The sequence below is a fragment of the Numenius arquata genome, chromosome 9 (genome assembly GCF_964106895.1).
Source record: "Numenius arquata chromosome 9, bNumArq3.hap1.1, whole genome shotgun sequence".
In the NCBI taxonomy this organism is placed as follows: Eukaryota; Metazoa; Chordata; class Aves; order Charadriiformes; family Scolopacidae; genus Numenius; species Numenius arquata.
In genome coordinates this window covers 13,105,387-13,123,021 of record NC_133584.1, presented here as the reverse complement: position 1 = coordinate 13,123,021, position 17,635 = coordinate 13,105,387, and the positions used below count along the sequence as shown (strand labels likewise).

Genomic DNA, 17,635 nt, shown 5'->3' with positions numbered 1-17,635 from the left:
CTGGGAACCGAGCCGCAGACCCGCCGCCGCCGAGGGCAGAACCGCAGCGGAGCTCCTCGTACGGACCCCCGGACCCTGCCTCACCGAAAGCCGTTGTACGGTGCCCGGCTCCTCGTTTGCACAGACCCCCGGGCTCCGCCGCCCGTTGCACGGACCCCCTGATCCCGGTACATCGAGATCCATTGTACGGTGACCGGCTCCCGTTGCACGGACCCCATCACACCGAGATCCATTGTACGGTGACCGGCTCCCGTTGCACAGATTTCCGGATCCCACCACACCGAGATCCATTTTACGGTGACCCGCCCCCGTTGCACGGACCCCCGGACCCCGTCACACCGAGATCCATTGCACGGTGACCGGCTCCCGTTGCGGGGACCCCACCGAAGCGGACTCCACTGCGCGGCCCCCCGGACCTTACCGCCCCAGCCCCTATCGCACCGAGCCCCACTAACACAGTGTGCGGACCCCCCCCGGCATCGCACGGACCGCCGGTGCGGCGGGCATGGCAACCGGGAGCCGGCCCTGGGGGGCCCTGCTGCTGCTGCTACCGCTGCTGCTGCCGACGGCGTGCCGGGCGGGCGGCGGGTGTGCGGGGGAAGGCGGCCGGCTGGAGCCCTTCGATGCTCTGTACGCCAGCGGGGTGGAGGCGTACTACGGCGGCGACTTCGCGGGGGCGGCGCGGTGCATGGAGCGGGCGCTGAGCAGCCGGCGGGAGCTGCGGGCCGCCCGGTTGCGGTGCCGGCGGAGCTGCCGCGGGCAGGTGCGGTTGGCGGCTCCTGGTCCGGGAGCCGGCGGTGACCTGCCTTTCTTCGGCTCGGTGCTGCGGCGGGCCGCTTGCCTGCGGCGCTGCGAGGAACCGCGGCTGGGAGCCGCCTCCCGCCACCGCGCCTCCGAGGAGGTGGGGGCCGACTTCCAGCGCAGGGTGCCCTACAGCTACCTGCAGCGAGCCTACATCCAGGTAGGCATCACCTGCCACCCCCACCCCGGACAGGGCTGCTTCCCCTCCCCGTTCCCTCCCAACCGCCACCCTCCAACAGGTTATTCTCTCTTCCATCCTGCCAAAACATCCCGGGTGTGGTACCCCCCTTCCATTCCCACTGGTGTCAGTGGTCATGGCCTGTTCCCGACACAGAGCATCCTGGGTGACAACTGGAACTCTGTCCAGCCTTGGCTTACCTGTGCTTTTCCTGTTTTGTTTTTTGTTTTGGAGGAGGGATGTTTTTGTTTATCTTTTAGTGTAACATAGTATAATTTTGAAAATGGTCTTTCTTCCATGGAGAGTTTGCAGAGAAAAGTCCCCAGAACCCCCCCAGTAACACCCCAATGCCCTCTGCCAAAGGTGTTTCGCTTTCAGACAAACTGAACTGATGCTCTGTTCCCAGAGATGGTTGCGTGCGTGAAGCTGGGGGATATCTAACCTCTGCTACTGAGATCTGATGATCTTTATCCTGTTGTATGATACGAAATACCTTGCATGACACTGTGCAGTCGGTATTTAGCAGCTGCTGGCATCTTGATTGTCATCCTCTTACCCCAGTAGCTTCTGCCTTGTAGCTGTTGCTTTCCCTGAGGAAAACGGTGTTATACTTTGAACTTCCTTGCCAAAGGAAGAAAAAAAAACCCAAAACAACCAACAACAAAACCCAACCCGTGCCAACACCGTTAATGGTATTTTTCTTTTAGTTCAAGACTGTGCTCTGTCAAGCCAGGTACCTGTAGTAAGTCTTCCTGTTCATGACTTGTAAGGACAGAAACTGTGGGAATTTTATTTCATGCCAAGCTGAATGTTTAAAACATTTCTGGAACATTTCCCTCTGGATTTCTGCTTTATTTGAGCACATTCATAACCTTTTAGTTGCTATAGGCAACTTAATAGGTGAAAACCTGCACAGCGGAGCACAGGGAGGGTGATTCTGCTGAAATCTATTTCTGGTTGGAGAAGCAAACATCTGTCCCAGGCAGTGCCAGTGCCTGGGGTGCAGTGCCTGTACAGCAGCACATCAAAGAGGCAAACCATCAGCTACTGCACTTTAAAACCTTTTGGAAAACCATAGCTATGTTGCTTTTTCTGTACTTCCTTTTTCTGCCTTAATGTCATTTTTTATAAGTCAGGGACTAGAACTGCATTGGCTTAAACTCTAGTGTCCATGTGCTGCACAGAGTTCCTGAAAGAAACCCTTGGAGTGAACTGGGACTAAAATTTAGCTTGTATGTAATCCCAGTGAAGCTGGCAGAATTTTCTCCTCAGTCGTTGCCCTGAAAGATGCTCTATGTAATGTCACCATCTGTGGGAAGTGACACAAAATTTGTCATGCTAAAAAATGAAGTGATTTCTTTGCCTGAATTCAAAGGCTTTCCCAGAGTCACAAAGGTTTGTTGATGTCAAGCTCATCAAAAAACTTCTCTCTAAATTAGGGAATGGGGTTTTTGTCTCCTATTTCAGTAAAATTGATATACAAAAATCCAGATAATTTTGGGGTATGGTTTGTTCTTTCATTTCTGAATCTACTGGGTCTAAGGTTTTTATTTTCCTCGTTTAAATGTGCATTGTAAAGTTATCAAAGCAACGTGTTGAAAATAGTCTTTTTTTTTTTTTTTTTCTCATGTGTGACATCTTAATTTGCTTTTGCAATGTCTGGAGATTTTATATTCATGCTAACACTTTGATTTTGCCCCTTTCTGGTGGAGTAGTGGATGTTCTTGCTCTCTGCATGGATGCCCGGGTGTCAGGCACTGTAACCAAGGAAAAGTACTCTTTGAATAGAGCTGTTTATGTTTTTAATACCTTTTTCTTTAGCCCTTTCTGATGCTCTAGGGCTTTGTAAGCAGCACAGAGCAACCTATAGTGGTTTGTCCACATCCTCACCCTGCTGCTGCCCGTGCCTGAGCTCTGTTCCCAGGATTGCTCTTTTGATCTGGCTCAACAAGTCTGTGCGCGGAAGAAAATGCCCCACGTCGGATTTGCCCGCACTTGCACAAAACACAAGGTCTAATGTCTAGCACTTACATACTCTCGGATGTGAACCATCCCCTCGTGCCAAGGCTGAGTGCCAAGGCTTTGGCATGTTCCCTGAGGGTTGGGATGAATCGGCACACGCACCCTCCAGGGAGACCTCGGCTGCAGCATCCGCTCGGCATTGTGCCTGAGGAGGGAAGCTGCAAAGTGGGGCTTGTGCAGAGCCCCCCTACCTTGCCGTGGGAGCGTGGGCAGGCTGCGTGGCTCTTGGGGATGCTGTTTGACCCACCGTGTTTTGCTCCTTGAAACCGAAAAGGAAATGAGATGAGGTTAAACATCCTGCTGTGTATCCTGTCTGTCCCCTTCCCGGGCTGCGTGGGGAGGCCTGGATGCCGGGCACCGGCTGGGCTGGACAGACAGCAGGGGTTGGTGGCATTTGTGGTTTGAGAGAGGAGGAGCAGCGTGGAATGTGCTTCCCACCTCCCACTCCCGCTGACCTCCTGCTTGTTTGTTTCTCAGGAGGGGAGAAATGCATCCCTTCGGGAGGGGAGGGAGTGACAAAGCAAGGAACAGATTAAAAAAAATCAAAGGGTTTGGCTCTCGTGCAGTGCTTTGAAAAATGGTGCTGAATAAACATGAGCTAATCCTTGCAACACTCCTGTGGGGTATGAAAAGCAAAGGCTTTTAGTCCTGCTGGACAGATGCACAGGCTAAATGTTGGCCTGCACTGTGTGCGCCTCTACTGCTTTTGGGGCACCCCATGTCCCCTGGGAGCGGGCTGGGGTCTCCCATTGCCTTCAGCCTCTTACTGCAAAGCAAGCGCCAGCACAGCCTGGCCCAGTCGTGGTGACGTGATTTAGTCTCTGCAGTGAATTGGTGGAAAACTGATGTTAGAATTGGAGGGTTTGGATTTTCTTAGCTGCATATTGGACTGTAGCAGCAGCTGCCCTGGGCTGTGTTGCTCCTGCTTCTGAGCAAGTGCTTGAGATACTCCCTCACGGAGCACTGTAGAGGCACAGAGAGGTGATGACGTGATTAGGTTAAATGCCGGTGATAACCCTGTGTGAGAATATGTCCCATCAGTCTCTAAATCCGTGTCACCTTATTAGTTCCCTAAACTATTTCCTAAGTTGTTTTTTTTCTCTCTGTACTTTTCTGAAATAGAAACAGTGGTCTTCTGGAGACCACTCCTATGTTTCACAGATGCAATCTGAGTGTTTTTGGTGACTCCAGCATGATGTGAGGGGAGACTGTGGTGACCTGCAGGACTGGGACAGCTTGTGGATTCAGCTGAGGGTTTCTATGGGCTTCAGACTCTGCATCAAGCCCATAAGGTTGATTGAAGTCTCTACAGAGACGATAGACAAATTGCATTGAACAAGCAGCGCAAGTCCAAATGTGCTTGCAAGTCTTCTTTGCAGCTTCCAAATATGTATTGTAAGCAGGAAGACTCCTCCTTTTCCTAGGATAGCTGATGTTTTCAGGTAATTTAGAAATATACTGGATACATCTAGCTGAGGCAGTTAGAGTGGGATGGGTTTTGAGAATATGTGGAAACGGAGAAGGCAATGAGAACATGGGATTTCACTCTTGTAGTGCATGTAGTGAGTGGGTTCTCCAGCCCACAGAGAAAAGGTCCTTCCGTGGGTTTCTGATGTCATGTTCCATGGGCAGAAGGGCAGTTTTCCTTATGCTGGTGGCTCTCTGCTGTGTGATGGCTGCTTGGTTCTTTGTCAGTGAAATACCCTCTAGGTTTGGCAGGTGGGTGTGGGGGCGATCTTTTTGCCCTCTTAAATATTTTATTAATCATGTCCTCCTCCCTTTACCTCCTTAGTCATCTTGTTTCCGTTAAAATGTAGCCTGCAGGAATGGTGTTTCTAACCCCCCCTTTTTTGGGATTTTTCTAGTTCTGAGAATGAGTGGAGAAGGAGGGAGCAATGTACACTGTGTGAGTGTTTGCTGGCCATGAGCTGCTGACTCAGTAGCTGTGTTGGAGCTTGCTGTGGATGGTCTGCCATGAACCCTGTGACAGAACATCGCTTCCAGTCCTGGTTCTGCCTCCTGCAAGTCTGTCAGTCCAAAAATAACAAGTAACCTGGAAAAGCTGATCACTGTATCAGTTACAAAATGAGGTCTTGCCTCTCTTCTACCCTGCTAACCCATCCTTCAAGGTTTCTTTCCCTCGTCTCATCTTGTTCCCAGCCAGAGCATCCTCTGGCCTTTTGCTGGGCGATCGCTATAGCCAGTTTTCATTTTCTCTGTGTATTGGTGTGCTGTTCTTGAGATCTTATTCCCATTTTGTAAATGCTGACTCGCGATGGTGTCATCTTCCCACTTGCCTGCATGCCCTGTTGCACATCGATGAAGCGTGGCAGGAATCGTGCTTATGTAGTCTGTAACCATCAGCCTTGGATCTAGAAGAGGAAAGGCCTTTTGGTTTGTGCTTGCATTTAAAACAATAAATAAAACAAGTCTCCAGTGCATAGGACATTGCTCCTCTCTTAGTAATGTGAGATCGTAAGTAGAACAAAAGGTGCAAGAGTCCAACTCGGTCTTTCTTATTCTGTCTTTGTCTTGAGTTCCCCCTCACTGTTTCTGAGTTGTGGTTTAGTTCTATTATCATCAGGATTTCATGTGTTTCAAGCATAAAACAACAATCTTTAAGTTTTTCATGTTGTAGGAGAGGCTGTTTATTTGTTCTTTAAAGTTGTTTCTTTTTAAAAAAAATCTTCTGATCATGCAAACTTTATACAGGCAGCTTAATCTTTCCAGTGGTCTTGTTTGTGGACAACTTTGACTTTGCACTGTTGTCTTCTGTGCCGGGTGTTCCGTGCTGCAGCTGATGAGGCAGTGCTGGAGGCACCACTGGGAGTCTGTCCTTGTGTCACCCCCTGCTCTCCTGCCCACCCATGCCAGCAAGATTTCTGAAATGCAATGCACATACAGTAATGGCTTGATGAAAGACCATAGGAGAAAAAAAAGGAAGCAGAGTGGGAGCCCAAACTTCAGAAACTTTTGCAATACAGGTTATTATTATTGCTCTACTCCAGTTCTGCCTTTGAAAGCTCCCTATTTATGGGAATCCAAGCTCAAGGGAGGAGACCCGTGAACGTAAAACTAGGCCTCTAACCACTCCAGACTGATCATTCTGTCTTTTGCCAGTGCTTATGTGAGCCATGCCACCAGACATGCTTGGAGATCTGTTTCTGAGCATCTGTAGCAAGCCTTGGGATGGTTGTTAAGACGTCTCCACCAAATTCGTTCTACCTCGCGTAACTGTTTGCTGCTGCTGCCCATTTCTGTGCTGTTGCACCAGGCCAGAGTCTTTTGTCTCCTTGATAGACATCTGCATTACCTACCTAGGGATTGCGGAGTAACTCTGGGTTCACACCAATGTTGGGAATTTGGTTTATTTCACTCAAGGACTGGTATTTCCCATGAACATTTTGCTCTGTTTTCCTTCATGTTGCAACGCCGCATAAACTTAAGCAGACAATAGTGTCCTGTGCAGGGTGAACCACAGCATTTGTAGGAAAGGTGGTGATTTCACTTATGGCATCTCATGGGTAGTGACACAGAATAACATGCAAAACCCCACAACTTAAAAATCTTTGTGGAAGCAGCCTACTGAGGCTATTTCTCACCACAGCCACCACCTGTCCTGCAAGGTCTGCCCACTTAGTCAGTCTTGTTTTCATAGGATTTATATGACACATCCCAGACAAAGACCTATAGTAGAACTGTCAGATAATCATTATTATGTGGATTATTATGATTAGCAGTGTTTATTTATCTTTGATCTTGAGAATTGGTATTACTCAGATACTGGATAAATAAATAGATCCCGGAACTAATCTTTTGGAACCTCTCTTTATTTAGATTTTCTGAGAGAGCATTCCTAGTCCTCACCAGAGGGTAAATGTTAGTGCTCAGAAAGTTAAAATTATGTAGACAAAAATAAACTCAGTTTATGGGATGGAAAACTCAGAGCCTTGATGGTTGGGTCACTGTCCCGGGTTTAGGGAAGGATATTTAGTCACTGACCCAACTGCCCTTTTGCCCCTGTTCTTGCTGACCGCTTCAAATGAAACGTTTCTGAAATGTTTCATTTTGGGTTGAAAGTCTTATCAGAGAGAGAAAGAGGTGACCCAGGGGTTCAATACTGATACTAGCAAATGCACACTGGAAGACAGGCACATGGTTTTGTGGTGAAGGTGAACTAACAACTGACGAACATACCACGAATTACACTGGACTCCATTGCTGTCTTCAAAGGAAACTTAGTCTTGACTTTTCAGACTTGACTCTGGGCTGGTGCTATACAAAAAGTTAGACTAGATGGTTGTAGTGACTTTCTAATGCTTTTTTTTAGTGGTTTTGCAGGGGGGGTTTGGTGGGTTTTTTCTTTTGTTTTGTTTTTGTTTTTTTTAAATAGAGAAAAATCCAAAAGCAAAACTATGGTGTTTGCAGATATCCACATCATTTCAACTGATAGTCAATTAGCACAACCCTGCTCAGCACTGCTGCAAATCAGGACACAACCAGTTAGCACAAACTGGTTTTAGACCCACTAAGATCATTTTATGCAGGCTGCTAATCAGCCATTTGATTGACCAAAGGGTCACTTTTTTGTTTTGTTAAGTTCCTCTTCCTCACCTCATATCTATGCAGTCATGCCAGGGCTCAAAAATATACTGGTGGCAGGTCCTAGCCTGCAAAATTTCTGTCTTCTGGAGAAAAAAGGTAAGCTTGGGTTCCTCCTTATTTCTTGTCAGTCCCTGGTGCTGTGGCTTGGATGATGGCGGAGACAGTACTGTGACTCACATGGTTTCACTGGATCTTTTGAGGTCTTGATCTAAAGGTGACCCAATGCATGAGCTAGGCTAACATCCCAACTCAGGAAAAACTGGGCACCAATGGCACAGGAGAGCCCATTGGCTTGGGAGAACAGATTCCTGCTCTGTGTTGTAACCTGGGAACCTGCCCCTTCCCTGTTCTTTTATCTCTTTAGTTTCCTGTGGTTTTTTGCACCTTGCTCATCACTCATCTTGTGATGGCTTCTTCCGCTGGCTGCTCCTTGGCAGAGCCTTGCTGCTGAACTGCCCCATCCATGTGCCGTGTTGTGCTGGGATTTGTTAAATGGCTTTTGTGTTGCCTGTTAATTCTCATCCATACATCCTAGTGAGCTCCGCTCTGGCTTCTACCGAGTCCTTTTGTTGTCCTTGGCCACAGGAATAATGAATGGCAGCTGATAATGAACTGCATGTGAATGAGCAATGCAGTTGAGCCCTGTTAAGCAAACTTATGCCCAGTACTCACTAGCTGTGCCTGAGGTTTCAACAAGGATTATTTCCATTTCCTTGTACAACTGGTGATTTCATTGTGGATGGCGTGGGCAGTAATGAGAAACCATTGCATCAGTAACTGAGCCGTTTGCTGCCAACCTCCTGAGCGTTGCAGGAGCCTTGCTAGCAGGACTCTGGGCTTGAGGCAGTGCTTGACATCTGGAGCAAGGGATTCAGGGGTTATTTATCTTAGTTTTTTTCCTTTGGAGATGGTATGAATTAGTCATTGTGATTGGGTTTGTTCCTGAGGAGTAGGGACCCCCGCACTCTGCACGTGGCATATTTCCATGTGTGTAGTCTGGACTGAGGCTGGGCTGAGTTTGGATACATCCATGTGAACCCACGGTGACCCAGCTGAGGGCCGTGGAGTTTCTCTGCCTTTACACTGGGGAAACTGAGATCAGGATTTGGCCTGTGCTTTTTAACAGTAACCGATGGCAGGAAAGAGGGCGCGAAGTTCCCTGAATGCTTTTGTTTCCAGCCAATGTATCAGCAATAAGGTATTGACATTTTTATTTCTTGGCCATGAGCTGTTGATGACTAATGAAGGCAGGGGGTCTGCCTGTGTGTGGGTTCAGGCAGCAAAGAGCTGATCCTCGTCAGCCTGTACCTCCCAACCAATCCTCCTTCTTTCCATGACAACTGGTCAGTTAAACAGACCCTCCAGATCTGACGTCAAGGGTCAGGGATTTGGCCACCAAATAATTATAGCAACAAAAATAGTATCCCCTCCCCACCCCTTCCTTCCCACACGCTCCTGCTGAATCCCGGCTCATAAATGTCCTTTCTTTCCTTTCTTGGATGGGAAGCAAAGCCCACATGTATTAGCTGGAACATATGGCAGAGTTTGGCTGCAGCCCATCGGTTGTGAAGGCCAAATACTCACTTGTAGCTTCTTGTTCACTTGAGAAAAAAAAAAAAAAAAGAGGAGAAAAACACGTTCTTTCAGGATTGGATGAAAGGCTGAGTCTGTGCTCATGCTGAGATGGGAAGCAGATAGTGTGCAGGACAGCACGCTGACCATGCTGTCGCGCTGAGGAACGTGTCCCCTCACGGCGTGGAGGTGACAGGCTGGCCACTGAGAGGAGGTCTGGCGGCAGCTGCCACCACCCTCTGCTCCCTGCCATGATGCTGGTTCTCAGGTCAGGCAGAGTTTGCAGACGGGCTGCTTGGGAGAATGTCATTAGCACGAGGGGCACAGGGCAGCCAGGAGGTTTTCAATGTGGGGTAGCCACGGGCAGGAGAAATTTCTGTCTTTGTAGCACTAAAGGTTATATTGAGGGTGAGGAGAACATCTGGGAGGTAACAGAAAACCCTTGAAGGAGAAGAAAATGAAGTGACATTGTCAGAAATGGACTGTCTACATTTTGGACCACCAAAATGTAACTCTGTCACATTAAGGTATAACGTCAGATTTTTACAATGAGTGGTTTCCCTAAATCACTAAATCACAGGGGCTCCTACGGGAGATGCATTCACTGCTCAAAAACTGGGATTTAGCTCCAAAACCAAACTCACGTTTGTACCCTTAAAAAAATCTGGTTTCCACTAGCAAATTGCATCCTTAGAATACGGGTTATAACTTGGTAGCAGATCAAAAACATGTTTTGGGGATGCTGTTGGCTCCAGGGAGCAGTGCAAGGTGCTCTGTTGCTTCTCTTCCATCACCGTGTATGCTCAGGGCGATACCACACTGTATGCAGTCACACTTTGGCACATGCACATCCAAGCTATTTGTAGCATTGCAAGTGTGGGTACCACAGTGTACAGCTGGTGTCAGTGGGGCTAGACGTGACATGGCCATCAGGAATCACTGTGGCTGCAATAAATGGCAATTGATGCTAATATACTTCCATGACTGTTTGCTGACTTGCACAAGGGTGGTGGGTTTCTGCCCTGGCAGAGCCAAACTTTTACTTGCTGCATTGTAAAGCAACATCGTTCCTTCCTTTGCATGGAGGCACTTTGCCAGGTCCTCTGCTTCTCTTCAGTGCAAAGCCACCCTGGGTCTTGCACAAACTCCTCTCCCTCCCAGCACATAGGGATTTTGTAGTGGAATTAAAAAAAAAAAAAAATCAGAAAAATCACAAAAATTATTGTTAGACACGAATATGCTGCCTTCCACCATGGTTTTTCCAAAGCAGCTGCAGTGGTGGCCTTGATCTCACATTGTATCTCTGCAGAAAGATAAGCCTGAGATCATGGTGTGTTCTGTCAAGGTTAGAGGCAGGAACACGTGAATCTGGAAGGCCTTCTGCCTGCAGCTTTGCCGCAAAAACAAAGGGTGGGCAAATCCTGCAAGAGAGTATTGCAGGTAGGGCACTACTAAACCCACAGCGCTTTGAGGTCAGGGCTGGACTCCCGAGGGTGTGATGGGGAGATGTGCTGAAGTTCATAGCCCGGGGCTGTGGGTGCAACTTCTTTTGAAGATGGAGCCAGCTGTATTCCTTCCCAGAAAAGATCAGTGGGGTACAGAGAGAAAGAGCTTGGAAAATATCCTTCAAAATATTTGCTGAAGGTGTTGCTGTGACTGCCCAGGGTCTGAAGCAGAGTCTGTTGGTTCTCTTGCTTAGAAAGGTCTGTTTTTAAAGTGGTTTTTGCCAAGGCACTGCCTGTTCTAAGGCTTATATATATTCTGGGGCATCCGTGTCCTGAGTTACTCTGTCTCTTTGGAAACTGATGACAAATTGCAAAGTTTCATTGAAATAGTCTGAAAGGAAGAGCACTGACTTGTGGTACGTTGCACTGCGCTGCTGCTGGAAAACACTCCTTCATGCCGGGCTGCCAGACTCATACAAAGGATCTGTGATTGAACAAAATACCTTAGTGATGGGGAGGAAAGAACATTGTGTCTTATCCCCATTTTTCATACTTGTAGAACTATGTAATAGGTGGATTTTTTTAATGCACTGGTACTCCTGAGATGCTTCACTGAAAAAACTTTTCATTTTGCTCTTGAGAGTCTTTCTAGGGATAAAAAAGGCAAAAACACTCTTGGAGAAGTATAGGTAGGTGATAAGGGATTTTTTTTTTTAAGGGCGCTATTAAACCTCATTCTATATTAAGGAAGCTAGAATTAGTTAAAAAACATTATTTTCAGAGAGTTTGCCTCACCCATGTTCCTTTCAGATGTGTTGCAAAGCATCCTACCTGCCAGAACAGCTCATCTCTGTGCCACAGGAGCTGAGAACAGACAGAAGTTGTTTCACGTGTGGGCAGTGCTGATCTAGGGGACGTGTTTGCAGGCTGTTAAGCAAGAGTTGTGATACGCACTGATCTCTGGAGGTGGGTGAGGGAAGGCTGTTTGTTTAGAGGGGACTGACACTGTTTTTGTGAAAAACTTCTATTGCTTGGTGGTGTTCTTAAGTCCTGCTGATCCCTTGTGAGAGCAGGAGGTTGGGGCAGGGCTTGCTGCAGCCTGGGTGAGCGGTGCTGGTGCATCTTGTGCTATGAGTTACTGTGGTACAGATTCCGCATGCTGTGTGTAGGCACTTCACGGTGCTGCAGTGACTGCAAATCCTTGTTGTGGGCTGCTGGAGAAGCTGGTTTGCAGCCTTGCAGGAACTGCTCAGCACTCCCACCCCTGGGGCAGGCAGAGGGTACCCATTTCATGCAGCTCCATGCAGCTGTGAGGTGGGTTGGCGTGGTGCAGAAGGAGTTAACCTCCAGGTTGTCTCCAAATGGGCTCAGCTGGGGAAAGAATGGGCCAAAATACAGCTCCCAGCATCAGCATCACTGGTGTTGGTGTGGACCGGGACACCTGACAGCAAGCACAGCCTCCCCACGTGGACAGCATGGCAAGAGTTGAATGGCTCTCATGTTTGGTCACTTCTGTTCTCTTTGCTTTAAGTACTAATGTCTTTTGGCAGCTGGTAGTTCTCCTCATCCCTTGGTTGGCAGCCACACTCCATTTCCTTTAACAGAGGCGTTGCATCCTGGTGTCCGGATACTGGTGGCTCTACTGCTTCCCTGGAGTCAGTGCTCCGGGGTCAGTCACGGACACGCTGGCTGTGACTGCCCTTTCATCTCTTCCTCCAGCCAGTCACCTTGGCTCACTAGGGCACTGCTAATAAAACTTGATTTCAGGCTGGATCCTTTTCTAAGGCAGGCAAATAGAAATAAAACAGCAGTGCGCCACTTTAGGAAGCAGTTTGTCTACTCTGCAGCTGTTAACTCTGCATCCCTTCTGTACAGCCCAGGCTGTGCTACACGCTTCTGGTAGCTCTCTGTGAGCATGTTCTGCACCTGGTAAGGATGCGAACGACATCCTCAGACTCTGACCCCTCTTTACATCAGACGGTCAGCTCCAGCAGTGCCCATACAGTTTTGCCTGTGATTTGCCTGTGTCTGAGCTGCCCGTGCACCTTGCAGTCCCATCCGCCTGGCTGCTGTGGCAAACCAACAGTGCCCTGTTTTAGCCACATGTGCATCCACTGGGCAGTTATTCTAAGCCTGTTTGCCACAGTGCTCCTTATCTGACTAACGTCCATACCTGTTCCTCAGCCTTCAGTCAGGTTACAGCTGAAGTCTGGCCCAGTCAGGTTTCATGCAGCACTTTCACCTGCATGGTGGAGCTGAAGGTGTTGCAGCCTTGGCTCTCATCAGCACGTTCCTTGCACTCTCCTGTTGCTTCTGTTTCTGTGTTTTGTTCTTTCCCAGCCATCCTTCCTGCTGCTTGGTTTGCCCTCCACCACCCAAACTGGCTGAATCTTTCTCGCTGTGACCTGAGCATCCCTAGACCTGACTCACCACCATATAAAGGGGCAGATCCTATACGTATTTGGTGCTTTAATGCTGGATTTAAGGTCTCATTCCAGCAGCCTCAATGACTTGGGTGTAAACTAAACCACAACATGTGACATCGGTGTCCACCTGCTGAGCCCAGTTGTTCTCCAGTGCCTGAGTGGGTAGTTCAAGCCTGGGTGATGGGAAGGCTACATGTGAACCCAGGGTTCACATGTGAGCAGTGTGAGAGGAGGTGCCTGGGGGAGGCAGCTCTGCAAGGCAGTGGTTTGTAGAGAACAAAGCTTGTAGCTCCCTGACTGCCTGGGATGTGCAGGAGAGCTTCAGTTTTGGTGGCTGGTCTCGCCGTAATGACAGAGCAAGCTCTGGGAGTTGAAATATTCTGTGATTCTTTGAATGTTCCCGAGCTCAGGTCAGAGCTTAACAACAGAGATTTTCCCATCTTAGGGGACTCATTCCAGCCTGATTACTGTTTGGGTTTTAGATGTTCAACAAAACAGTCCCTGGAAAATGACTTTTGCACTGTAACACAAGGCTTCCCTTGGTGTTTTTTTTAAGTCCAAATCACTGTTATTTTAATCAGTGTACTTCTGTTTTCCAAATCTATTTTTGAATCCTTGCTGTGAAATCTAGCTAGATTATGGACTCCCAAATAAACCATTTTTAGCCTCTAATGCTTCTTGAATCAAACCAAACCACGTAGAGAGATCTGAATAACAATTTGCCTGGACTTTTTCTTTGAAAGTTACAGGACTTAAAGCTGTCACTGACTTGCCTGTAATCAGTGCGCTCAGTTATCTTGGAAAACACAGCGTGGAAACCATACTGTCTTTCATGATGCCTTTGAGAAGTATTAGATAGGAAGGGTTTGCATGCTTCAGGCTTATTGTTTGCATTCTTGTTCCTTTGCTATTATTTTACGCAGTAGATGGTACAGTTCAGCTCAGCTCCCAAGTGGAATTGTCAGTGGAGTCGGGCAGTGGAGCCGTGCTCAGAAAGGGGTCCTGTACTGTCCTTAGGGATCTTCTGTGCCACTCATCAGGGTTGTTTTGGTGTTGTAGCTAGCCCATGCTAAATGGCGAAGTCCTGCTAAGGAGGGTTGACAGTTGTGCTCTTGTGTGCTCTGGGCGTGTGTCATAGGCTGTGCTCGAGTGTGCGCAGAGAAGCGTGGAGCTGGGGTGATGAACAGAAAAACCCTGCTGCTGTTTTCCTTGCTCGACACCTGAGACGGGAGGGACTGCTCAGGTGTAAGAGCCAGCAACACTTGGCCCTGTGCGTAAGGGATTATGTCGCTGGGGGAAGAATATACTCAAGACTAGAAGGAAGTGTTTTTGGGAAGTGATCAGGATTACTGTGCCAAGTGAAGCAGCATTTTGTGTAGCCATCAGTGCTTCTAAGTACAGCTGGGTCAATAGTGTAGTATGTGAACCACTTTACTGTCCATCTTATTTAAGCCATTTAACACCAAGTTTGGAGATAATCCTCTACAATTGAAGAAGAGGAGATAAGCCCAGACAGCTGAGCTCTCAACTATATTTAATTTTGCTCTGTTTGCTTGTGTGGCCTGGGGTAGGAAAGGTAGAGTTTGGAGAAAGACAAGGAGAGGAGAAGCTGCCTCTATTTTCATAATTTGTCCTATGTGCCAGGAGGGCCATGAGGCCTTTTGGAGGTTATACTTGTAGATTCGCCAGTTGCAAAACTGCAGTCGATTTAGGCTGTGCTACACTCTCCCTTTTATGTGGCAGCTGCTTAGTGCTTTAGCAGTCCTGAGAATAAAGAAGTAGATCTGCTTTTACTTAGCATTGGGAGTCATAAAGCAGTGCTCGGCTATCTCTTGTTTCAGAGCCAGGATGCTGCTCAGTGCAAGCACAGACTTTCTCCCACTAGTGACTGGTGACAACAGAAGGATGTCAGCGCTAGGGAATTTCAGGCAGAGATATGTACCAAATGCTGCTGGAAATAGCAGGGTTTGCAGCCTCCTGACTTGCGTGCTTTGATCTTGGTCCATCCTGAGGACAACTGTTCTGAGTGCCAGACTGTGCAGTAAGTTGATTATGGATTTAGCAGAGCGTCCTCACAGGTGTCTGGGTTTGAAATCTGGTGATATTAGCAATAAAGGTTGCAATTTTATACTGTGTAATGGCATAGGTGTGTCTGAGCTGGAGGTTGTTAGTATAAATGGAAGTGACTGTGACTTAGCTTATGCAGAAAGAAAAAGGATTGGCTGAGATGGTACCTATACTTGCTGTGGAGTTGCCTACATTGGTTCTGATGGCTCAGGGTGATGCCTGGTAACTTACTAAAGCACAACAACTTCATTGTGCATTGAACCATATATTTTGAATTCAGCATGTTGGGTTTTCATTTTGCATGGTGCTCAGTTGTGATCTGGCCGACCATGTTTATAACGTAGCAACAGCTTGATGGTCCCAACTGTGTTTTATTTGGGAGTGTGTGACCCAGACAAGTGCTGCTGTGGCCACTGCCAACAGTTCATGAAGCAGGACAGCAATGGCTGGGACTGGTCCGTTCCAGTCCATATTTTGTCAGTTAGGAGCAGAAGGGGAACCAGTGAGTCTGATGTGCAGTAATCAGGCGCTCGGCATTGTAAGACATAACTGACATCACATGTTTGGACAGTATCAGATGCGCTGCATGATGTCTGTGCACTGCGAGGAATCTCCGACGGGAATAGCATCCATGAACAGTAGCAGATTAATTAAAGATGTCCTGTACTGCAGGAGAAAAGCCCAATTATGGAAGTAGTTTGCTCAGAGTCAGTAGTGCTGCCTGGCTTAATAGCAGAGCATGAGCTAACTGTCCTTTCCGTGGAAACTGGTCATACAGCAGTGTGAATAGGCACAACTGTCTTGCATATGAACAAGGAGACATATGTGACAGTCATGCAGGTCCAGAACAGGTCATCTTCAGACATGTCCCTTCGTTAAAGCTCCTTCTCAGGGAGCAGTACAGTGTCTGTGTTTCAGCAGCACAGGACTCCATACAGCAAACATTTGTGGTTAGGTATTCCTTATTACCTTCGCAGAGATCTTTTTTACTTCAGGACCTTTAGCATATTTCATTCCAGATGTTTTTCCCTGAGCTGCTGCTGCTGTTTAAAGGGCCCTTAAAACCTGATGACATCTCTGGGATCTGGGGGAAATTGAGTATCTCAGATGAGTGGGCGCCCTTAATTATTAGCAGGCTGCAGAATAATGGTTCTCCTTGTTTTGGGCCTTTAAAGCCTGATAGGATCACTGTTGTAAATGTGACCCAAGGGGTTTTTTTGGAGTCATTCCTGAGTTACAGACACTTTCTGGTTGAGACTTGGGATGAATCTGGAAAGCTAGCTGGTTTGTCCAGGAGCAACAGCTTTCATTTCACAGAGCAGGACGCATCTGGCCGAGGATGAAAGGTGAAGTGAGGGTCCTCAATGTCCTGATCTCAGTCCTGTCACTCTGTCACATCACCACACCATGCCATAAATCCCATCCCATCATGATGCCACAAATTCCCCTGGGAATCTGCCCTGCACACCTTTGTATTTCTTTCTGCTGAGCCTCATCAGCAAAACCCCTAGAATCAGTATGAGCTGGTGCAAGGAGAGTCTTCCATCTTCCATCTTCCTCTGCTGTAGCCCAAGCAGCTGAGGGGCTAAGCAGGGCTGACAGCTTGACCTCTCTATAGCTACGTTGCTTGAGGAAAGTTGCTGAGTCTCCCTTTGCAGCGAGACTTTACCTATTTTTCATGTTGCTTTGCTTTAAAAGAAAAAAAAATCACTGCTGGAAAAACAATTATTTCAACATCCATTCAGAGTTTTTTGGAAAGAAGATATTCTGCTTAATTTCAAATCCATGGAGTGAGCTGTAATTTCAGCTCTGGAGCATGTTTCAGCTTGTCTTCCTCCCATGGGAGAATCAAAAGAGAAATGTAAGTGAGAAAAGTGGTGCAGGAAACAGAAACAGCAGAGGAATATGGGGGGAAACGAGTCACAGCATCAAATGAGCTTGGCAGGCTGCACCGAACTGGAGGAGGAGGTCACAAGGACACTGTCATGTTTTGAGGAGGATGAGTAGTGATGGCTTCGGTTTGTCTTGAAAGGAGGAACTTACAAAAAGGTTGGATTTGAGCTTCTTCATGCAGAAAACCAGAGCAAGAGTTTGTGCTGGGACTGAATCAGCCAGACAGGATCCACTGCAGCTGGGAAAGAGGGAGCTGATGGTAATATCTTGCAGGGTCTCAATGCTGAACAAAGCAAATGTTTGTCATTCGTGTCTTTTAACTTGTTAGATATCTTGTCTGTGTCCCAGTTTTGAAGGCCGTGTAGCTTTGCTTCCACCCCTGTAAAGCCTGTGTGCTAGGTCTCTGGCAAAGCCAGCACTGTCAAATGGGGGATTTGGTCCTTCCCCCAGGAGGGACAGGTCCTCCAGGCCAGGCAGACAGAGAGGTTTAACCAGGGTTACTCTCACATAGTGCACATCAGGTTTTCCCACCACTGAAACATGTCCAAAATTTGATTTGTTTGTTCAGACCCCGCTAGAACATTTCACATTTATAAAATAACCTTGCTTTTGTAGGGCATTACTCT

At 47.8% G+C, this 17,635-nt stretch overlaps 1 protein-coding gene across 1 annotated transcript in view; it reads left to right on the top strand.

Annotated features, from left to right (window-relative positions):
- Positions 1 to 505: 505 nt before the first annotated feature.
- The window catches only part of P3H2 (prolyl 3-hydroxylase 2), a 72,159-nt gene continuing 55,029 nt past the window's right edge, over positions 506 to 17,635 (top strand). The window contains exon 1 of the mRNA XM_074153108.1: positions 506 to 961. Coding sequence (XP_074009209.1) covers positions 506 to 961 — 456 coding nt within the window. The remainder of the gene's footprint in view (positions 962 to 17,635) is intronic.